At 41.4% G+C, this 24,777-nt stretch overlaps 1 protein-coding gene across 9 annotated transcripts in view; it reads left to right on the top strand.

Annotated features, from left to right (window-relative positions):
• PRUNE2 (prune homolog 2 with BCH domain) overlaps nt 1-24,777 on the top strand; it is a 202,736-nt gene that overhangs the window by 18,682 nt on the left and 159,277 nt on the right. For all 9 annotated transcript variants that reach the window (XR_011855581.1, XR_011855583.1, XR_011855582.1 and 6 more), the window contains exons 2-3: nt 12,704-12,808; nt 24,572-24,774. Coding sequence is in view for 6 of the 9 variants with exons in the window: in XM_072150917.1 (XP_072007018.1) it covers nt 12,704-12,808; nt 24,572-24,774 (308 nt within the window). In the remaining 3 variants the exon portion in view is untranslated. The remainder of the gene's footprint in view (nt 1-12,703; nt 12,809-24,571; nt 24,775-24,777) is intronic.

Raw genomic sequence — 24,777 nt, forward strand, 5'->3', positions numbered from 1 at the left:
CCCACAACATATCGGCATTAAGTTCAGCAGAAATAGTATAAAAAAAACAAACTAGAGCACTCAACAAAACATACCCTAAATAACTAAAACCATTACTACCCCTGTAAAGAAGAGCAGGTAATGCAGGCACCCACGAAGAACAGGCCCTAAAATAGAACCCCCAGGCTAGTAATAAAACTTTTGTAGTAATTGGGGTGGGGGAGAAAAGTTAAACAGCAACATGTGGACGAAACTAGATGAATCCCTTCAATACTGTGGGCCCCCGTCCAATGCATAACGATCAACAATGTACAACGTCAGTGCTGAAGAACAGGTAGATAAAGTAGGGCAACAGTGTGTGTGAGAGCTGGAGCCGGGAAAGGTGAGTGAGAGGCCGGGGCACATGGAGGCACACAGGGTCGCAGAGTCTCCCGTGACAAAGGGGATGCAGACATGCGTTTGAGCATTTCTTTTCACGGACAACAACACATCTTCTTCAACCTCGCTGACCTGCTCCCCTACATTAGTAGTGTGCTCAGAAAGCTTCTTAAAGTTGTGATGCATTATAGATATCTTTTATGCCATTGAGCTAACTTTTAGATTTAGAGCAAGTAGAGGTTTATTGCATTGACTCACAGTCATAATGTCTCTCAGAGGAGGTTCAGGCTGGTCAGAGGGCTGCTGCTGGCTAACGGTATCTATGGTGGTATTACTACTTCTTCACCTCCGGTACAGAGGTCAGCAGTATCCATCTCCTTATCTCTCCCATGTGCTGTAGCATATCTGCCCTAGCGATCAGGGGAGGAAGAGCATTCATGGCCACAAACCCATCTCCCCCCACCTCCTATAGAGGTAGAGTGGGCAAAGCGCTCCAGCTGCACCGCTGCCTTCCCTCCCCACATTCTTAGCACCTGCATGTGCGGATGTTGCCACTTATGTTCTTCGTTCCCTTACCGCTCCTTCCTCCGGGCATGAAGGCGGGTGTGTGTTATGGACAGAGGTCCGGGTGCAGCACGGGAGCTGAGGGAACCTAAAGATGCTACGATACCAACAGGTGGTATAACAGGATAATACGGCAATATTTTGCGGCTTGATCCTCTCCCCCTTCCATCCAATAATTTCTTACTGCTCCACTTCCCCTCCTTATTTACCTTTTTACACTTCATGACTCTTTGGGGGTCATTTAGCCAAGTTAGCCAAGTTAGAATTTTTCATTCTTGCTCCTTCATATCGATAAAATCCAAATATGGATGTATGACAAAAGTCGCAATTTTGGCACAAATTGTGGTTAAAAAGACGCAAATAAACCCAAGTACTGATCAGTCATAAGAAAAACTTTAGATAGTGTTGCAGAAGACTTTGAAACTTTTGTGCGACTTTTTAAAAAGGTCCAAAACCCCCACAAACTCAGCTGCTTTATATATTAATCACTATTATAAATCTAACCAAAGTCCGAAACCCAGTATAACCAAAAAAAGACACACACACAAATGTTCTGACTAAAGATAAATGATCCCTTTGAGTCTTTTTCTGATCAATGCATGAGCAGTGCTCTGCATCTTCCTTGATTCTTTTATGTTTTGTGCATGTATATCACCTTTGGGCAGACTCAGAAAATAAGCAGCACTCAACTATTCCACCTCAGATGAGAAGCCACAGCACAGTGTAAATCACACTTATCTTTGGATAATCTGTTCTTTTTTTCTACTGTATGAAACACAATGACACATTTTGACACAAATATGTATAAACAATTTAATTATACATGCAATCAATTTGATTGATAGCACATACTGTATATACACATACACATGTACACACAAAAACTAAAGTACACACAGAATAAATGGAAAATATTTATGCATTTATTGATATGCTGTACACACTGGCACACACTACTCCACCTATGCATGTCCATACCTACATACATATGTATCTACATATAAACAAACTTTAACTACCGGTATGTATTTTACAGAATTGTGGAATATACAGAATAATGCAGAATATACTCATTATGAGAGGTGGTTCAGGTCCAACTCATGTTTTGCAGGGCTTAGTAAATGGTAAGCTTTGCTCTTCCCCATTCCTCTGCACAGTCTCAGACCTCAGTCCTCATGTACATTAGTGTACAATTGGACACAAACTGCGGCCAGCTCACGGCCACCATTTACTTGAATTATGCACAGTGCGTTAAGCACACTACATCTTGCCGCACCGTAACTGAGCTGTGTGGCTGCGCTGAAAATAATAGAGCAAGACCTATTTCTACACAGATTTGCAGCACTGCCACAAAACCCCTCAACAGGTCTCAAACTTCCCTGTTTAAAGGACCCAGTCTTTTGCACTTAGCCTTAGGTTCAGTGAACAGTATAGCTTTATACTTATCAGAACTTTTATGATTTTGTTCTTCTTTCAGTACTTGCACAGTTGCACAACACCTGTGACTTCCAGCCCATTCTGCTGCCCCAAAATGGGTATTGCCATGTTGTTAGCAACCATGGCTAAGAAGGTACTATGTTATTATAATGAAAAGAAATCTTTTTCCAGCTCACCTGCAGCCTCTGTGTACTTCGGAAATGGCACGGGCTTCACCTCGTTTGCTGAGGTCCCAATTGCATACAGAAAAAACTCTCGACAGTCCAGCCAAATTCCGGAAAAAACTTTAAGACTTTATTTGGTCAGAATTCAAACATCCACAGCATTGTTTTTCGATATTCCCTTTCTCAATCCAACGCGTTTCAAACGGATTAACCGGTTAATCCGTTTGAAACGCGTTGGATTGAGAAAGGGAATATCGAAAAACAATGCTGTGGATGTTTGAATTCTGACCAAATAAAGTCTTAAAGTTTTTTCCGGAATTTGGCTGGACTGTCGAGAGTTTTTTCTGTATACTATGTTATTATACCTGTACTGACGAAGGCTCATTTTCTGAGCCAAAATGCGTTGCCGAATAAATTATTATCTGCCCGAAGATTAAAACGATCATCAGAAGTATTCTTGAGCACTGAGTGTTCCATAGTCTGCCGTTTACCGGGTCATTTATGTGTTACCAGTATAAAAATAAAAAAGCTTAAAAAAATTCAAAATTAACATTTTAGTGTTTCCTGCTTATCAAAAATGTAATAAAAAAACAATCAAAAAGTTGGATGTACCTCAATATAATACCAACCAAACGGTTATCTTATGCTGAAAATAACAAGCCCTAAAAACACTCTTTTGAGGAATACAAAGTTATAGCTCACTGAATATGGTGGCACATATTTGTAGTCCCCTAAATCGTACTAACCTACAGAATAGTTTTTATGCTGTACAGTGTACTAGGTAATAAAAAGTGGCGAAATACCAGTTTTATCCTGCTCCCCTGCAAGAAAGACTACCACGTCTAGTCCAAAGCATGTCCCCATTCTTCCTGAGGAAGGGCTGGGGTGAGGGTATTGGTGGAGCAGGAGCAGGCCTCAAATACAGAGAATCATTCACCTCATCTGTATCGGAGTCCTCAGGACATCGATATTGATGAGCTAATATCCACAGCACAAAATGGCAGGAGTGAGATTAGGAGACAGAGGGGAGGAGAAAGATAATGGAGTGAGCACATGAGTGCAAATAGAAGATGATGGCGGGCTCTGTATGAAGAGAAGACTTTGTATAAAGTAGTGTGTGGAATGTCAAGCCAGTATCAGCTCAAGAGCACTGAACCATAAACAGCAGCATGCTGTAAGAGGAGATAAGAGATAAGACATGTGCCTAGTGGCAGATTAAGTGTCTCATGAGCCCTGGGCTGTTCACACGACTAGGGCCCTCCAGCATCCAAACCAACATGTGCCCGGATGTTGGGACTTAAGTACTACTCTGTATACTCTATATCAGTGGTTCTCAACCTGTGGGTCGGGACCCCAGCAGGGGTCGAACGACCAAAACCGGGGGGTCGCCTAAAGCCATCGGAGCCGCAATTTAATTGTGTTTTTACTGCGAGTTGCATGGTTTGGGGTCACCACAGCATGACGAACAGTATTGCGGGGTCACAGCATTAGAAAGGTTGAGAACCACTGCTCTATATCCTTAATCTTGTACTGTTCATAAAAGTAATTTAATGATGAACTTCAAACCTGCTCTCATAACCCATTTATTTAGGAAAGCCAACTACATTCCCATTCCCTAACTGCATGAAACCATCCACCCCGACCACCATCCTGACCAAATCTCCCAGACAATGTAGGAGATGTGGATGCTACCCCTGGCTACGCCCCGGCCTCTGCAGCTGGACTCCCCCTCATACTGTAAATACTTGTGTATAAGCCACCTCATTAATGAAATATCCACATCAGATGCCCCCTTTAATGTAATGTCCACAGCAGAGCCCCCTTTAATAAAATGTCCACAGCAGATGCCCCCTTTAATAAAATGTCCCTTCAATGACAATTCATTCTCAATCCTCAAGCTTCTATATCTAAGTTGGAATCACTTTACTGATTCAAATTACAATTATTAATAACCCCCATCATGGTTGCATTTTTTCAACGGCAGGAATCCTTCCAATTGCTACATAAAAGTATGCTGCAAGGTCCAAATCTACAGTGGGTTGTAGAAAAAAACTATCCTATGCCTGGCGTGACAATAGGAATCCATTGTAAAGTTTCTGGTTTCTATTGAATCACGCATCTGTAACGTCAAAGTCCTTTCTGCATATGATATTTTCTGTATTTATGTATCACCTGAGAAAGACAACATGACCTGTATGGAAAAAATAGAAGCTTCATGCATATCAGACACATTTTGACACAAGTGTAAGGTAAAGCATTAAATAATTAGGGCTAATCTATGGTGGAAGGGCATTCCCAGTCCTTCTGTTACATTTGGATCATTCCAATTTACAGCGTGAAGCTCATCTTTCAGGGAAGTTCTTTCATTTGACCTCCTATGGGAGTTGGCACAAGAACTTAGTCATTTCAAGTGAACAGATATTACCCTCTCAATAATTCACATAACCTTGTAAATACTGTTTGTTTGTATAGAAATCTAATGGTTCCCTAACCGATGCACTGAGATAGCACTCTGGTGACAAGACAAGTTGTGCTGTCGTTTTCCATATGCTGGAGTCCCAAGTTTTCTATATTTTAATTGGTTCCCTGCAGAATAACGTTTATAAGCATATGGTCTGTTTAAACCGCTGAATATGCTTATGTTACCCAGGACTTTTGGTGGCACTAGCTTCTGTAGAATAATGGAAGCATGAGTGCATAGGATTTATGAGGGGTGTTTAGCATCCCGTGGTGGTGTAATGCCAAATCACCATATTGAGGTCCTGTAATCTATTCAAAAGTGCACAGAGAGGGACATATTCTAGATAATTATTTGTATGACTTTAAAACAGCAATTATTTAGAAAAATATGTATTGTAATTTTTGTTAGACAGGTAGTTTTACATAAATGTAAAATAAATTATAGATGTTTTAAATATTATGAAAAGGGTTTGTCCCCTCTTATTAAATCCGAACTTTTTTTTACTGCTCTTTTGTTTACTGTAGCATAAGATATGTAAAATATCTTTCAGAACACCATCTTTCTTGTCCCACATGCTTAGGAGCTAATGATCCACTGCCCCTGATCTTATTGATCATGAGAAGCGATGTTGCTTGATGCTGTTCTGTGCTATTGGACAGGTCAGCCAAAAAGAAAACACTTGAAGTGGCTTCTTTTTAACACTCTTATTGAATTGATTACAAAGAAAATTGTGTTGTCTGAATAAAATTATGTGCAATCAATATATCATGCAAGGAGTCCCTCCTTCTCCACTAAACAGTAGTGCCGACACTGTTATCGATTACACTACAGTGCTGCTGTTTAGTGAGGAAGAATTGTCTTCTTGCATCATATATCGATATTATGAAAGGAATCCCATCCCCAGTAATATGTTCAGTCTGTGACACAAAACTCTGCTTCCCTCCCTTCCCCATCCCTCAAAAAACAGCTGTGAGACACTACTCCTTCTCCCTTACTGCAGTCTCATTTCACTTGATAAAGGAGTGAATTCCGAAATGCGATGTAACCTTGTGATATCAAATAAACAATTTATACTAAACGGGTGACCTTCCGAATATCTGTGTGTGCCTCCTTTGACAGTCTCCAATATACTCTTCTATGCTTTGATCCAGACCCTCTTGGCAACCGTGTCTAGATGACCTCTGTCTAAAGGCAGCACCTAAGGGTACCCTCACCTCAATTGAACAACTTAAAATACTATTGTGCCTAATTCAGCACAACCATACCTGGTGAGCCTCCTTCCAAATGTTTCCTAACACCCATTTTTTGTTATTAAAACAATACTACTCTATGAGTGCCATTCGGTCTCTCCTCTCTGACAGTTTTCCATTTGAAGGGGCATAATAAATGATTCCTATTGGGTACTTAAATACCAAATGGAAATGAAGTAATGTAGTACATGACCTAAGAATTAGTCCTGATCAGAAAATGCCAGGAAGATCTTCATTGGTCAAAGAATAGAACCCAACTAACAGATACCTAGAAAAAAATATTGGATGTGAGACATCACATGGGTAATCTATTGTAGTTTCACTATCATTCTGTGATATGAAGTTGAATTTAATTATTTTAACACAAAGCTGCCCAGTGTTCAAGATTATTTAACTGGTTTGCGACCGCCCACCATGTATTCACGACAGCGGTCGGGTCACGCTGCGGGGAGCAGCGATCCGTCTCCATGGTAGCCTCGGGTCTTCCGAAGACCCGAGGCTATTTTGTTTTAACCCCTTCATTACAATGTGCTGATAGCACATTGTAATGAATGAGGAGGAAAATCCCCATATACTGCCATACTGTAGTATGGCAGTATATGATAGGATCGATCAGACAACCTAGGGTTAAAGTACCCTAGGGAGTCTGAAAAATAGTAAAAATAAAAATAAAAAAAAGTTAAAAAAAAATTATAATAAAAAAACCTAAAAATTCAAATCACCCCCTTTCCCTAGAACTGACATAAATATAAATAAACAGTAAAAATCATAAACACATTAGGTATCGACGCGTACGAAAATGCCCGATCTATCAAAATATATTAATGGTTTTTCAATGCGTTTAACCCCGTAACGGAAAATAGCGCCCAAAGTCGAAAATAGAACTTTTTTGCCATTTTGAAAAATATAAAAAAATCTATAAAAAGTGATCAAAAGGTTGTACAGTCCTAAAAATGATATCATTGAAAATATTATCAAATTTCGCAAAAAATTACACCACCCACAGCTCCGTACAACAAAGTATAAAAAAGTTATTAGCGTCAGAATTTGGCAAAATCCAAAAAATAATTTTGTACAGGAGGTTTTAATTTTTGTAAATGTATGAAAACATTATAAAACCTATACAAATTTGTTATTTCCGTAATCGTACCAACCCAAAGAATAAAGTAGACATGTCATTTGGGGCGCTCAGTGAAAAACGTAATATCAAAGCCCATAAGAAAATGGCGCAAATGCGGTTTTTCACCATTTTCACTGCATTTGGAATTTTTTCCCGCTTCCGAGTACATGGCATGGAATATTTAATACCATCACTATGAAGTGCAATTTGTTATGCAAAAAACAAGCCGTCACACAGCTCTTTACGTGTAAAAATAAAAAAGTTATAGATTTTTAAAGGTGGGTAGTGAAAAATGGACATGAAAAAACAGGAAAGGGCCCGGTCCTTAACCGGTTAAATAAATCAGCTTAAGTTTTGTTGCTGCCATAAAGTGCATAAAGAGAGAGAAATACAAACATAGCTATTGGCCTTAATGTAACTTCATTTAAGTGCGACCACAGCCATCTTTTGTTTTGTTTGCATATACAGGCAGTCCCCTACTTAAGAACACTCGACTTACATACGACCCCTAGTTACAAACGGACCTCTGAATATTGGTAATTTATTGTACTTTAGTCCAAGGCTACAATAAACAGCTATAACAGTTATCAAATGTGTCTGTAATTAAACTTTGTTGTTAATATTGATTCTTATGACAACCGAACATTTTTAAAATCCAATTGTCACAGAGACCAAAAAAGTTCTGGCTGGGATTACAATGATAAAATATACAGTTCCAACTAACATCCAAATTCAACTTAAGAACAAACCTACAGACCCTATCTTGTATGTAACCCGGGAACTACCTGTATTACAATTCACCTACATCCCTTTGTTAAGATTTTGTAGCAAGTAAACTGATGCTATCATCATCATTATCATTAGATTTCACACTAGGATTCATTTTCTGTTTCAGTAGTGCTTTTTATTACAGCCTTGTTCCACACTCTGTGATATGTACTGTGATGATGTTACTTTCAGCCCTGACAATCCATGAGAATGAGAGTCATTACAATGTCCATGGTGGTCAAGACCAGAAGGGGTTTGTGTAGTTCAAATGGTTAATGTTTTGATGGAGGAGTTAATCTTGTATACTTGGGTTCCTGTGGTCACCTGTTTAGGCTCTTTCTCAAGCCTGTGAAGGTTAGAGAGCGTGTATGCACGCGAAACGGCCCGTCGCCTTGGCGAGGCAGCTCTTCATTCTGCTCTGCACCTCTACAACAATAATAAAGAAAGCATTTCTTCATCATTCCGGGGAGTGCCGCATTTCCCTCTTTTGTTTTGCCTCATCTGTCTACATATATTGGACGTGCACCCTGGACTGCTTTGTTTTCCCTAATGCCCAGTCTCCTGCCTTTGCTCTGCAGAAGGTGTTCATTTATGTACTCTGGTGTGAGCAGTGCCGGCTTCTGAACTTTCTTTCCTCCTCTCCCTCCTGAATTGCATTTCTTTTTCTAATTGTAACTTAGTTGTTTTCTTCCTTGTAGTGATGACTGCAGGGGATAGGGGGACACTGGATGCAGATTTTAAGCCGAGCTGTGAGTTACAGCAGCTAGGTATCTACCCAGCAGTACAAAGTGAACTGCAAATTACAGACAGAAAAAGATTACCATTCACACAAGGACTATATATTGGGGTTATTCCTGATGTTCTCTTACTGGATTCAAGTTTTATTCAAAGTTTATAGAACAGAGGTGGTACGCTTTAGAACCAAGAGTGAAAAATGAGACCGCTAAAACATAAAAGACTGTGACAGAAAGTTATAAAACATTCTTATAAATCTCTGTGAAACATTGCTATGGGGTCCATACAATGGTGCACATTTACTTACCTGGTCCGCAGAGTTCACAGAAAGTGCATCGTGTGACGATAATGCACTCTGCCGCGATTTACTAAGATCGTGCAGCCGACATCCTGCATGTGTTGCTTCCCCCCTCAGGTCTGCCAGAGTTCACCTTCTTCTTCATGGTGCATGAAAGTGCTTGGGCTTACGACACAATTTGAAAGTTAAATCCCGCGCTCAGTCTGAAACAGTCAGATTGTCCAACTACACGCCCCCTATTTGTGTCACATGGAAGCCAGCGCAGCTTAGACACAATCCGATCGCGTGCGACACAATCCCAGTGCAGACTCTTGTTAAATACCTGTCAAAGCCATCCAAAACCTGAAAACGGTACAAAGTCTGACCCCCAATATGTCTTATTGGCCATAAAAGTGTATATTGACCTCTACTAGTCTTTTCTTCTTCTTTCTTATGTACATATTTACCTCTTTGGATTGACAACTTCAGTAAAGAAACCACACTTGTATTATATTTCTATTGTGAGTCATATTCTAATGTTTTACCCTCAGCACTTCATTTTATCTTCCCCACTTGATTTTGTATGGCTTTTTCCTTTCATCACATGAAAGAAAATAATGATGACACAGACCTGTTCATTTACTAAGATCAAGGTAATGGTAAGTAATATAAAAAAGAGCAAATCAACATGTCAACAATCCAACCATTCATTATTGGTTGTATATTATTTTTTGTGTTCAATCACTTTGATACTTGTTGCCATTTCTTTCTGTTTGTAGTTATTTATTCAAGCTTTTATCCATGAAATTATTGTAAAGACAAAGGTACTTTAGCCATTCATTATATTCATCTGTGATAAACATTGGCTGTTAAGCACAAGAATAATTAATTAGCTAAGTGCAAATAATCTGTGTTATTGGCACAAAGAACTGAATAGCTGTCAAACGGATGTGTCAATTTGAGCATTCATTTTATACAGTACCCAGGGAAATTTTTCCAAGAAGGATAAGAAATGTGAATGACAGTAACCCTAATGTTTACAGTACAAACTTTGAGTTCAATTCAGTAGAGTATATAACATTAGATAAACAATACAGTACAAATTTCTTTTAGCCTCTTTCCTTTTGATGCCCTTTTTTGTTTTTGCGTTTCCATTTTTTGCACCCTTTCTTTAAAAAAACCTAACTTTTTTTATTTTTCTGTGTACGTAGATTTACGGGGGCTTGTTTTCTCCGTATCAAATTGTTCTTTCTAGTGGTGTTATTTAATATTCCATTCCGTGTACTATAAAGTGGGAAAAAATTCCAAATGTTGTGAGATCGCGGTAAAACGCATTTGCGTATGTTTCTTGGAGGCACCGTTTTTACGTCTTTCATTGTGCGCTTCAGATGACACATGTTGTTTATACTCTGGCTCGGTATGATCATATTGAAAACCTTTTGTAGGAAAAATTATTCTTTTTATACTTTGGAGTAGGGAGCTGTGTAAGATGTGGGAGATAATGATGTTGTCATATCAACAATTTTTTGGATTGTTCAGCTGTTTGTTCACTTTTTAAAACATTTAAAACAATTTTGTGAGTTGCAAAATGGTGAAAAAGTGAGATTAATTGGTTTATATTTTCATGATGGTACGGTATATTTGTTTTAAAGGGGTAGCCCACCTGTAAAAGGATGTAAAACATTGAGAAAAAAAATCATACTTCAGTCATTCCCATGTTAAGACTCTGCATCATCCGGCTAGTAACTGCCTCCTGATTCCTCTTTACACCTAAGAAATGACCACTAATGGATCACCAGATGCAGAGATAATGCATACTGTATATGTTAATAGTAAAAGCACAATTCATCCAGAGTGAAACCACAAAATACAGGCGGTCCCCTACTTAAGAACATCCAACTTACAGACGACCCCTTGTTACAAACGGACCTCTGGATATTGGTAATTTACTGTACTGAAGCCTTAGACTACAATAAACAGCTGTAACAGTTATTACTGGTGTCTGCAATTAAGCTTTATTGTTAATCCTGGTTCTTAAGACAATCCATCATATTTTAAAATCCAATTGTCACAGAGACCAAAAAAGATTTTGCTGGGGTTACAATTATAAAATATACAGTTCCGACTTACATGCAAATTCAACTTAAGAACAAACCTACAGAATCTATCTTGTACGTAACCCGGGTACTGGCTGTAAATAGTTACTGCTGTATTTGAATGATTTGATAAAACCTTGCTGTTTTTACATTTGACTAATCGTTGTCTATAGTCTGTTGCTATAGACCAGTGATGGCAAACCTTTTGGAGACAGAGTGCCCAAACTACCACCAAAATTCACTTATTTACAGTGGAGTACCAACATGTCATTTTAAGCAGGAACTTATTGCTACCTGTTCTTCCACATCTTTCAATTGTATCAGCCCCTTGAGGCCACCAATACAGTTGAAAGAAGGAGGGCAAATCAGACTCTTGTAGCTTCTCTCCAGGGTCTCTCCGTAGAGAAAGAATGGAGGGTTCAGCAGGATGACCTTCAAAGATAATGCAGTTCTGACAACATCTTCTCACTTTTCCCACTGTTCCAAAGAAGTGTCGCTTAAGTTGCCTGGGACTGCAGGAAGATTTAGTGGATTTGGTCTTATTTGGTGAACTCTGTCCTGGTGCGATGGTCTGAGTGCCCACAGAAATGGCTCAGAGTGCCACCTCTGGCACCCATGCCATAGGTTCGCCACCACTGCTATAGACAATACTATATGTACTCATTATAGCCATGTAATTTGATAACATTAATTGATTATATTGAAGGGCTTTCTTTTGGTCACGTGAAGCTACACATTGGCTCAATAACTTTGTTAACAACAAATTCTATGCAGTGCAAAAAATACTACAGTGAATATGACAATTCCAGAGATATTATGGTATAAGCTGTTTAGAAGTTGTAGGTAGCCTTTAGCTGCATTTCTGTATGAATTCATCACAGTTTTTCTGGATCTCTGCTTGCTGTCCTTCTATAGAAAGCTTCTATGATTACTGCCATTGGACAGGTGCACAGATCGTTAGTATCATAGAGAATAATCAGAGCTGTGTGTTATAACAAGCCGTGCACCTGTGTGACCATGGTCATTTTTCTGTTCCTCTGGAAGTAAACTTTATAAAGAATAACAGCAATCTGAGAACTATAAAATCACTAGGAATTGATACAGAAAGTATGCAGGAAAATTGTAAAATAAATAACATTTATTTGCTGAAATGGGAGCATCCCTTTAATTCTAAACCGGAAAGAAGCAGTTAGCCTCTTTCTTTTTACTTCTCTGATTATTATAATAACACACTATAAATTACATGTCAGAAAATTAGCAAATCACATAATAATCTGTATTAGCATAGGACACCTGGAGTCGTAATTCAACTTAGTTTACCCCTTGCTTATATATATGCTATGTAGTTATTTTTATCCTGAACTCTGATGCTCTACTGATGACAGAGATGTTACATAGTCCAGTCTAATGTACAGACCTATAAATTTTCCACATTCTCTATGTTTTCTAATAGGGTTTTCAATGTCTTTTTCAGGACCGTGGTAAACATTTACAGAAGGTGCATACCGTCATTGGAAATAAAAGCTGTGATTTGGATTCTATCATTGCCACATTAGCATATGCATACTATCTGGACAAAGTAAGTACAGCTTTTTTTGTGCATGTTGCACATTATATAAGTGTGAAGCCACAGATGACATATGAAGATAACAATAGCATATACAATGCATAAGGAGAGTCTTTAGACCAGTTCAGTTTCTTATATTTTATGTTGCTGCCTTGAACTAAACACAAAGGGGAACATTTCTGTCAGACTTTGCACTTTCTTTTATGCGCAAACTGCTTCCACATGCAGGGCCGGCGCCAGCACAGGGCAGGTACGGGGGCCCAGAGCTACTGGGTGATCCAAATAAGGCTGTATAAAAGGACTCCATGAGGTGAGGGGTGGCTGTATCTAATGAATCCAAAGGGTTTGAGGGGGGCTTATATAACATAATTATGAGGGGGCTGTTTGGAATGATAACAAGAGACTGTTTTAGTTTATGAATTTTTATTGCTGCCACATGAGTTCACTGTAAAGGGGCCTAGTGAGGCGCTGCACATGTATTTAAGAAGTGTTAGAGGGGCGTGGCTTGCGCGTTGATGTGAGCAGACGCGTGTGTGAGAGTCTCCCGCTCATAACCTGCTAATATCCTGCATATCTGGCCTATGAAAGGACTAAAAACTCACCCTGGTTGCTGGGAAAGACACCCTCCACTACCGAACCAGCCACGAAACCGACCGAGCGCAGAGATGACTAGGTGCGGTACACGCAAGGACAAAGCGGGCCGAGGCAGCGTGGCAGGTAACATGGCCGCGGGCCGCCGCGCGAAAGATAGACTCTCGGACATTGCGGCGCGCCTGGAAGTATTTGCCAGAGACAGCCCCGGGCAGAACAACTCACCTGCTGATAAGCTGGTTCGGGCTGAGGTGCACTCAGGAGAGACCCAGGAAGGCCCTACCTCGACACAGCACGAGGCCAAGATGGCCGCGGCCTCTGAGGAGGAAGATATGATGGAGCCAATGGGGCTGGAGGAAAGAACAGCGAGTGATTCAGAGGCTGACTGCCAGGAGACAAACGCTGAGGAGGTGAGAAACTCTGGTGCAGAACCTACCCTGAGAGATGTGCTAGTTGCCGTCACAGCCTGCAAAAACGACCTGACTAAGCAACTTGGATGCCTTACAGATGAGGTGGTGCTGGTGAGGCAGGACCTGCATAAAGTGAATGAAAGAGTGAAGGAGGTGGAAGATAGGGTCAGTAAAGTGGAGGACCAATTCCCTCCTATAATGAGAGATATGCGGAGAGTCGTTACTACCACACAAATGCTTATATCTAAAGCGGATGACCTAGAGAACAGACTCCGCCGAAATAATATTAGGATTGTGGGAGTCCCGGAAAAGACAGAGGGAAGAAATGCAGCAGACTTCTTTGAGACATGGCTGAAAGAAACCTGTGGGACTGATACACTGTCTCCATTCTTCGCAATTGAACGCGCTCACAGAGTCCCAACTAGGCCTCTACCGCCAGGGGCACCACCAAGACCTATCCTGATGAAACTCCTGCATTTTAAAGATAGAGACACTATTCTGCGCAGAGCCAGGGAATTGAAAGACATCACTATAGACGGGAAGAGAATCTCCATATATCCTGACTTTTCAGTAGAAGTCCAGAAGAAGAGAGCGCAATTTACAGAGGTGAAGCGCAAATTGAGAGAAATGAATGCTGTCTACTCCATGTTATATCCTGCGCGACTACGTGTGGTAGCTCTGGGTGAGACGCATTTCTTCGATGTGCCTAAGGATGCCATGGACTGGCTAGACATACATAGAAGACAGATCCGGGAGGAGCGTCGTAACGCCATGGAGGACTGACCATTTCTATCATCTGGAGCAGATGAGTATGCAACCAAACAGTAGAGAAGGCCAGAATGAACGTTTATATGCTGATAAGATGCGGGACTGTATTGAATATTTTGCACAACAACTAGAGGGTTATGAGATGGAGAGAGATGGGAGACGCTCAGGCCCCAGATCCCACTACAAGTGGGAACTGTCGATGTTGTCAATGTCTGTTGGTTTTTTCTGTTTTACAGATACTGTATTTTGAGTTCTTAAGTAGTTGGGATAGGGGGTGGGGGGAGGGAAGCAAGCCAGGAAGCAGTGCAAAAAGCGGCATAGGAATAGATATCAGGGACACAATATACACCCAGGTGTTTGATAATGGCTAAAATCAATGTGTTGGCATGGAATGTGAGAGGCACAGGGGATGCGAACAAGAGGTATGCTATTTTCAGAACTCTCAGAAGTTTTCAACCTGCCATACTATGTTTGTCTGAGACACACCTAATTAAGGAGCATGTTTCTCTCCTCAACAGATCATGGGTGGGACACCAATACCACTCTGTATACTCCACTCATGCACGAGGGGTTAGTGTTTTGGTACACAGAGATATCCCATTTATATGTCATAGACAAATGATAGACAGTGAGGGCCGATTTATCTGTTTGCAATGCTCCGTGTATGATGTACAGTGTATTATTGTTGCAATATATATTCCCCCCCCTTATAACAGCGTGGTTTTCAAGAAAGTACTGACCTTTGTGGCTGGCTCTCCGGTGATGCCAGTATTAATTGTTGGGGACTTCAATAATTATCTCAATCCCTTCTGGGACAAGTTCCATACTGGCAGCATTGCGGAATCAGCACCTCCAACAATACTGGGCCGCTTAACAGAGGAGGTTGGGTTGTGCGATATATGGAGATACCGAAACCCAGGGGTTAAACAATACTCTTGTTACTCTGCCTCTCACAGGTCACTCTCCAGAATTGACTTAGCTTTGGGCTCAGAATCCCTTTTGACATATGTAACGGAGGTAACATACTTGGCTCGGAGTATTTCGGACCATTCCCCATTACTTGTATCTCTGCTTTTGAAATCCGGAAGTGGACTTAAGGGGGGGTTCTGGAAAGTCAACCCGTACTGGCTGCAAATAGTGGGAGGAATCATACCGGATGCGCTACAACAATATTTTATAACCAATGATGGCACGGTCCCAATTTTGGCTAACTGGGATTCCATGAAAGCGCACATTAGGGGATCCTTGCATCAGGCTATCAATAGACATAAGTCCAAGTCTAAGGCCCTAACTATCGCCTTACGGACTAGGGTGCAAGAAACAGAGGGAAAATATGTAGTGAACCCAACAGAAAGATATCACAAAGAATGGGTAGAGGCACAATCCCTATACGCAGACCACATACTGAGTTACGCCGCTAATAAACGGTACTTTATGAAACAAAAATATTTTGAGGCAGGCGAATCGGCAGGACATCTATTGGCTACAATAGTACACGCACAAGGGGGAAGATCTCACATCCCTTATTTAATTAGAGAAGACGGGGTAAGGGTGACTTAAGATAGAGACATTTTAGAAACGCTACAGGAATATTACAGATGTTTATACACTTCCACCATTTCAGACTCGTGGGAAGATATGATGGGGTACGGTGAGTCCCTCCCTGTAAAAGCCCTCTCAGAAGAGACTGGGGAAATTCTAGACTCGCCAATAACACTGGAGGAACTAGAACTAGCCTTAAGTACAATGCAGAATGAAAAGGCCCCAGGGTTGGATGGGCTCCCGGCAGAACTTTACAAATCCCATAAGGACATTCTACTACCTAGGCTGTTGACCACTCTGGAGAAAGCATACAGTCAAGGGCGGTTACCTAACTCTATGCTAGAAGCAGTAATTGTAGTGATCCCCAAACCAGGGAAAGACCCCGCCAGACCCGAATCATACAGACCCATCTCCCTTCTCCCGGTGGATGTTAAAATATTTGCCAAGGTCCTAGCCATACGCTTGAACCAAGTGATCTCGGAGGTTATACATCCAGACCAGACTGGCTTTATGCCGGAAAGATCAACTTCCATTAATCTTCGCCGACTTTTTCTAAATCTGCAACTATCAGAGAAGGGGAACGGGGCAAGGGCAATTCTCTCACTCGACGCTGCCAAAGCATTTGACAGCGTCGAGTGGAGATACCTATGGATGGTAATGCACAAGATGGGTTTTGGGCCCAGATTCACGGCATACACCAAACTACTATACTCCTCCCCCAAGGCTCGAGTGAGAGCAAATGGTAACATCTCTCAGGAATTTTACTTGGGGAGAGGCACTAGACAAGGATGCCCTCTGTCCCCCCTCCTTTTTGCCTTGGCTATTGAGCCATTAGCAAGTCTTATTAGACAGGCTCCTAATATTGTTGGATTTCGTAGAGGGAGATTGGAAGAAAGGGTGTCTCTATATGCAGACGATATGCTTATCTATCTGGGAGATGTGGAGTCGTCTCTAACTCCAGTTATGAATATAATTAGGTCCTTTGGTCAGAAGTCAGGGCTCAAAATAAATTGGGACAAATCTGTGATTCTGCCAGTTGACCCCTTGCCTGAACCAATAAGATTGGAAGAGACATGTATTCAATCTGTGCAGTCATTCAAATACCTGGGTGTGATAGTATCTAAGAGACCACAAGATTATTTACATCTCAATATTCAGCCGCTCCTAGAGCGCACAGGAGCCAAGGCCTCCGCATGGAATAAACTACCCTTATCCTTAATAGGTCGTTGTAACCTTATAAAAATGATACTAATGCCACAATGGCTATATCTGCTACACAATGCGCCGATATGGATACCCCTTTTGTACTTTAGAAAGTTAGACAGAATATTCAGAACACTACTTTGGAAGGGAAAACAGGCGAGAATAAGGCTAGAAACCCTACAAAGAGGAAAAGAAGAGGGCGGTTTAGCACTCCCCAACGCCTGGATTTATTACTTGGCCTCACAAATACAACACATGAAGGGCTGGGACAGGGAAGAGCAATTAGGTTCGGCAGGTAAATTGGTAATAGAGGGTTCACCATGGAAACTCCCAATACATCTCCTAGAAATCTTAGATGGACACAAACAGTGGAAAGACGCCCCGACAGTTCAACTATTATACAAAGTATGGGACAGAGGGAAGTCGTGTGTAGGATTTTCGGGTTGGACCAAACATACCCCAATATGGCACAATGCCCATTTTCCAGAACTCCAAAAACTTAACGAAATTGACACGTGGTTGTCGGCAGGAGTAGTGACAGTGGACAAGATAATAGAAGGTGGGAGACTTAAGCAATTTGACCAACTGCAAGAACAATATAATATCCCTCATCGTTCCTTTTATCAATATCTACAATTGAGGCACGCATGGTCTACTCAATTTAAAGATGAGGTCAGAGAAGTGGGATCCTTTCCTGTGCTAGGAATATTGGGGCAGGCTAAGAGCACGAAAGGGCTCATCTCAAGTATGTACAATCTACTACTTAGTAAACACTTGGAGAAGTCTCCCTTATCAGTAAAAAACAAATGGGAAAGAGATGTGGGACCAATATCTGAGGAACAGTGGAACAATATCCTAGAAATGACACCCCAATTATCTCTCTCAGAGATGCATAGATACTCGCAGCTCCTGCTGATTCATAGAGCATATAAGTCACCGGTTGTACTGGAGAAAATAGGGGCATGGGATACATCGAAGTGCCCCAAATGTGGGGTGGAAGGGGCAGATATAATGCACATGTTTTGGAGTTGTGTCAAAATTGGGCCATTCTGGAATGAAGTATTAGAAATAGTAAGGAGGGTATGCTCAATAACTCTCCAGGGCTCCCCAATTACATGCATCCTAGGGTGGCTGGAGGATTCATGTGAAGGTAACGCATTGACATTAACTGTTGCAAGACTACTATACCAAGCCCGCAAGCTTATTGCATCACACTGGATCCAACCCACTGTCCCTACCATTACAGAATTCTGTACAAGAGTAAACAATTATATTAGACTGGAGAGAGCGGTATACAAAAAAAGAGGGGTACTTAAGAAGTTTGATGCTGTTTGGGGTAACTGGATCTCTACTCCGGGTTTGCCATCAGGAGCTTTGCTTAGAGATGACCTGATCCATATATAGACCTCTGGAGAGAAAAACAAACCTTATACGCACTAGGGTCCTATTGGCGCTTCCGGTGCCCTTATGGGTACATGCCGATCTGCAGGTCGGCCCGGTATGGGCCCTATGAGTTAGGGCCGGGAACGTATAAAATTCCTGGTATAAGGAACTCTGATAAAATATATACCGCTGCACTGCTTCACTTGCTTGGGAGGGAAGGGAAGGGGAGGGATGGGAGGGTTATTGTTATTAGTATTGTATGTAAATTGTGATCTGTATTGTTCATGTTACGTTTGTAATTTTCTGTTATGAAAATGGAAAATGAAGTTGGTGGTTAATAAAAATTACCTGATTTAAAAAAAAAAAAAGAAGTGTTAGAGCCACATATGTGTTGCAGCTGCACTATACCCAACTTTCTGCACTTAAAGGGGCTGCACTAAAAGGGTGCACAGTCAGATTGTGTGCCACATTTATCATTCAGAGTCCAACAGAAGTGGGTCGTATACCCTATGTTAACACCTTAACGACCTGGCCCTTTTTCGTTTTTTCATTTACATTTTTTACTCCCCACATTCAAAAATCTATAACTTTTTTATTTTTACACATAAAGAATTCTTTGACAGCTTGTTTTCTGTGTAACAAGTTGAACTTCATAGTGATGGTATTTAATATTTCATGCCTTGTACTGGGAAGTTGGAAAAAAAATTCCAAATGCAGTGAAAATGGTGAAAAAAAACCCGGATTTGTGCTGTTTTCTTGTAGGCTTGGATTTTACGGCTTTCTCTGTGCACGCCAAATGACATGTCTGCTTTATTCTTTGGGTCGGTGTGATCACAGGGATAACACATTTGTATAGGGTTTATAATATTTTCATACATTTACAAAAATTAAAACCTCCTGTACAAATTTTTTTTTTATTTTGCCATCTTCTCGTGCTAATAACTTTTCCATACTTTGGTTTACCGAGCTGTGGGTGATGTCATTTTTTTGCGACTTTTGATGATATTTTCAATGCTACCATTTTTAGCACTGTACAACCTTTTTTATAGAATATTTTTATATTTTTCAAAATGGCAAAAGAAAGCCATTGTTTCTGTTACAGGGTTAAACGCAGTGAAAAATCATTATTATATTTTGATAGATCGGGCATTTTTAGATGTGGTTATGATTTTTACTGTTTATTTATGTTTTATTTATATGACTTTTAGGTAAAGGTGGGTGATTAAAATTTTTAGCTTTTTTATTATAATTTTTATTTTTACTTTTTTTCAGACCCCATCCATGACAGGAAAACAGACAGTGACATGACGACATGAATAGTAAGACGGGGGCAGGAAAATTACCCGTCGTCATATCCTTGTCTTGTCCTCAGTTGCCATTGGCTGATAGAGATATATAATCCTCAGTGCACTTTTACCTGACACTCCCCTTGATAAAGCCAGTTGGTGAAACACGTGTCGGGGTTGCACAGTGTATACCTTTCCCTCTGGTATAGTAACTATGATTATGACTTTTTGAGACTATTTATGCACAGGCTTAGGCTTGTATTCAGCTGCTCTATACTCAGATCATTACATTGGGGCAGATTTACTTACCCGGCCCATTCACGATCCAGCGGCGCATTCTCTACAGTGGATTCGGGTCTTCCGGCGATTCACTAAGGCAGTTCCTCCGCGTTCCACCAGGTGTCGCTGCTGCGCTGAAGTCCGCCCAGGCCCGCCGGAGTTTACGATCCTATACTTGGTGAAGGTAAATGCGTGTCACTTTTTTTTTTTTGGTTCTCCTAATCCGTCGGGTTTTCGTTCGACCGCGCCCCCTGATTGCCGTTGCGCGCATGCCGATGCGCCAAAATCCGCCGGGAAAACGTGAATCGGGCGGATTGGTAATGGCTACCTTTTATTATTTTGTGATTATTATTTTTGTGATCAATTAATAAAATTAATTACCGTATATACTCGAGTATAAGCCGAGACCCCTAATTTTACCACCAAAAACTGGGAAAACCTATTGACTCGAGTATAAGCCGAGGGTAGGAAATGCATTGGTCACAGACCCCCCAGTATATAGCCAACCATGCCCCCTATAGTATACAGCCAGCCCAGCTTGCCCCCAGCAGTATACAGCCAGCCCAGCCTGCCCCCAGTAGTATACAGCCAGCCCAGCCTGCCCCCAGTAGTATACAGACAGCCCAGCCTGCCCCCAGTAGTATACAGCTTGCCCCCAGTAGTATACAGCCTGCCCCCAGTAGTATACAGCTTGCCCCCAGTAGTATACAGCCTGCCCCCAGTAGTATACAGCTTGCCCCCAGTAGTATACAGCCTGCCCCCAGTAGTATACAGCCTGCCACCAGTAGTATACAGCTTGCCCCCAGTAGTATACAGCCTGCCCCCAGTAGTATACAGCTTGCCCCCAGTAGTATACAACTCGCCCCCAGTAGTATACAGCCTGCCCCCAGTAGTATACAGCCTGCCCCCAGTAGTATACAGCCTGCCCCCAGTAGTATACAGCTTGCCCCCAGTAGTATACAGCCTGCCCCCAGTAGTATACAGCTTGCCCCCAGTAGTATACAGCCTGCCCCCAGTAGTATACAGCCTGCCACCAGTAGTATACAGCTTGCCCCCAGTAGTATACAGCCTGCCCCCACTAGTAAACAAATTCTGCTTTCACACCCCATTATAGGGATGTGGTGGAAAACCTATTGTATGGGTACCAGATGTGTCACTCAGAGCCCTCTCTGTGGGCGCCCAGGCTATCCTCCATGCACAGAGTTCGCTAGACAAGGATGCCTCTTGCAGTCCAAGGACTTGCCACTTTAAGTGCTATTTTAAAGTGTCACATCCATGGCTACCTGTGGCTGCTGGAGGAGAGAGAAGGTGTGGACAGTGCTGGATTATCATTGGAGCTCCTGCTCCAAGCCTTCTGATTCTTCTTGTTCAGGGGAACCTGGGTGGATGCTACAATTATAATCTATGTGCACTATGTGCAGTTTGCCTGTGAAGTGTGCAGTGTGCGCCAGTTTGTACGGTCTGACTAAGCACTAACACATTTTTCTGTCTTATCGGATGCAGGGCAGCCGCAACACAAAACTGGCGCAGACACTTTATAAATACATGAACATAAATACAAAAATTGGCGCAAACACTTTTATAAATGTGGGCAAATGTCTCCACCGACTTTCTACTATATTGGTGTCCTAAGGTCGCTGATTAGATTGAAATTTGTGAAATGACATAATGGGGCACATTTACTAAGGGTCCGTCAGACGCATTTCTGCCGGGTTTAACGAACATTTCCGATTTGCCCTGAATTGCACAGGGGTTTTTGGCGCACACGATCAGATTGTGGCACAACGGCGCCTGCTTGCATGCGACACAAATCGGGGGACCTGGCCGTCGGACACACCGACTGATTCGGACAAACCGCAGAATTTAAAATTCAAATTGTGTCGCAAGATCAGCACTCACATACACCGGGAAGAAGATGGTGAACTCCGGTGGACCTGAGCTGGGAAGTGACACATTCAAGAAATCGGGAGCATGCTGTAAGTGAATCGCGGCAGCTCCGAATCCTCGTTGGACATTCCGGATCGGCAGACGCAACTGGACGGGTAAGTTAATGTGCCCCAATTAGTTTAGAATAAGTTTAAAATAAATTACTGCCTAAATCCCCTGCTAAATTTGGCTCAATGAAATTATAGGCAAATCTTTAGAAAGCAGCCTAATCACAATAATATTGCTGACACTAACAACTGAGAACACCCTCACACAGCGTCACCAGATTACTTGCACCCTGTGACTGACACTATACAGGCAGTCCCCGAGTTACATACAAGATAGGGTCTGTAGGTTTGTTCTTAAGTTGAATTTGTATGTAAGTCGGAACTGTATACTTTATAATTGTAAACCCAGCCAAAATTTTTTGGGTGTCTGTCAAAATTGTATTTTAAAAATGTTGGGTTGTCATAAGAACCAGGATTAACACTAAAGCTTCATTGCAGACATAATTTATAACTGTTATAGCTGTTTATTGTAGCCTAGGACTAAAGAACAGTAAATTACCAACATCTAGAGGTCCGTTTGTAACTAGGGGTCGTCGGTAAGTCAGGTGTTCTTAAGTAGGGGACCGCCTGTACATGCTCACACCCTAGTAGGCCAGTCACTGAAAGACATTAGTTGGATCTAGTACCTTACAGTTGATGCTCTATTCCTTCAGGAGTGGGACTTCATTACAATTTCTCCAGTTGTCTTCAGATCAAGGCAGCAAATCCCCCAACAGTGCATCTAAAAATACCACAGTCCCCTAACAGTATAATGTCCCCTGGATAACAGTGCTCCTAAATAATTCATACCTGTAACAACACAACCGGCAACACAAATAAAACATCCTATGTATAGTGCCCCCAAGAAATGAAAGTAAGTACTGCACCCACAAATATTTTTTTTTACCAGACCCCCCTAATTAATAGATAGTATTTACAGCCAGAGCTCTCCTCATAGATAGTATATACAGTCAGATCCACTTCATATATAGTATATACATCTAGACACCCCTGCATTGAGTGTATATACAGGCTGACCACTCCATAGATAGCTCATAGAGGTGACCCTCCCCATAGTTAGTACATACAGGCAGGACCCTCTCTCCTAGTTAGTACATACAAACAGGGCCCTCCCCCATAGTTAGCACATACAAGTAGGACACCTTCTCCATAATTAGTACATACAGCCAGAGCCCTCCCCCATATATAGTATATACAGACAGGACCCTCCATAGATAGTATATACAGGCAGGACTCCCCATAGATAGTATATACAAGCAGGATCTCCCATAGATAATAAATACAGTCAGGAACCCCTTTGCCTCCTGCAAAGAATAGTGAAGAAGAAGTGGTCTCATGTTCCCTATCAGTCCCTCCATCCAGGTCTGTGATTTTTCAGAACTTTTTCTGTCTCTCTCTGTACCCAAATCTGTGTCAAATATTCCTCTGCAGCAGGTGGTTAGCACTACAGCCTTGCAGCGCTGGGGTTTGTATTTTCTCTCTGTGTTTGCCTGGGTTTCCTACGGGTTCTCCGGTTTCCTCCCACACTCCAAAACATACTGGTAAGTTGCTTAGATTGTGAGCCCCACGGGGACATGGACTGATTTGGCAAGCTCTGTGCAGCACTGTGAAATCTGTGTGCGCTTTATAAATAAATTATTATTATTAGCATTCCCCAGCCACTGCTCTTTGGGAACTATCTACAAAGCTTTTAACTCTTAGTGTTTACACAGCACAGATTATAGACTTCATGTAACCATTAAACTGCTGGTTTCACTATTAAATGCTGCATACTCCTCTATCTGATGAAAGCTTCCAGGCTAATCACTATATAGTACCATATGTAGATACAAAGCAGGATTCCGTGGATTTACTTGTAGGAAAGCTGCTACATTACTCAGCTGAACTTGACTCAGCTTCAGGGCAGATGCAGCAAGAGGTTAGTCTCTACCCACTTTACTCATGCTGTGGAAGATTTCTGAGTAGCTTCAAAAAAAAAAAAAAAAAAAGCCATAAGGCTGAAAAGAAAAAGGCAAGCACCACAATATAAGCATCATTCTGTTTGTTTTTTAAAGGGTGAAATCACATATCACAATTTGGTAAAAATCCTTTTGAAATTGGAGTTTCACATTAACATCTTCTCTTGTTTCTTATATTACCTAATGCAAAACAACAATGTTAAAGGAAATTAAATAAATCATTCTCTTCTCTAGATTTTGTATTTGGAATTAATTTATTGCTAATAACAGTTTCATTTCAACCTGAAGTTCAGTTCTGAAGCTTAATATTAATGTTTTAGTCTCTAGATGTATCCACTGACATTTACAACTATCTTTTCAGATTACATCACAGAGTGTTCTCTGTCTGCCTGTTTTGAACGTTACAAGGATTGAATTTGACTTCTACAGCGAGACACGGTTTATATTGGAGGAGCTGGATATCCCAGAGTCATGCCTCATTTTCAAGGATGAAATTAATCTTCAAGGACTGAATGATGAAGACAGGTTATCAGTAACACTCGTGAACTTCAGTGCTTTTACAAGGTA

Source organism: Engystomops pustulosus, chromosome 1 (genome assembly GCF_040894005.1).
Source record: "Engystomops pustulosus chromosome 1, aEngPut4.maternal, whole genome shotgun sequence".
NCBI lineage: Eukaryota > Metazoa > Chordata > Amphibia > Anura > Leptodactylidae > Engystomops > Engystomops pustulosus.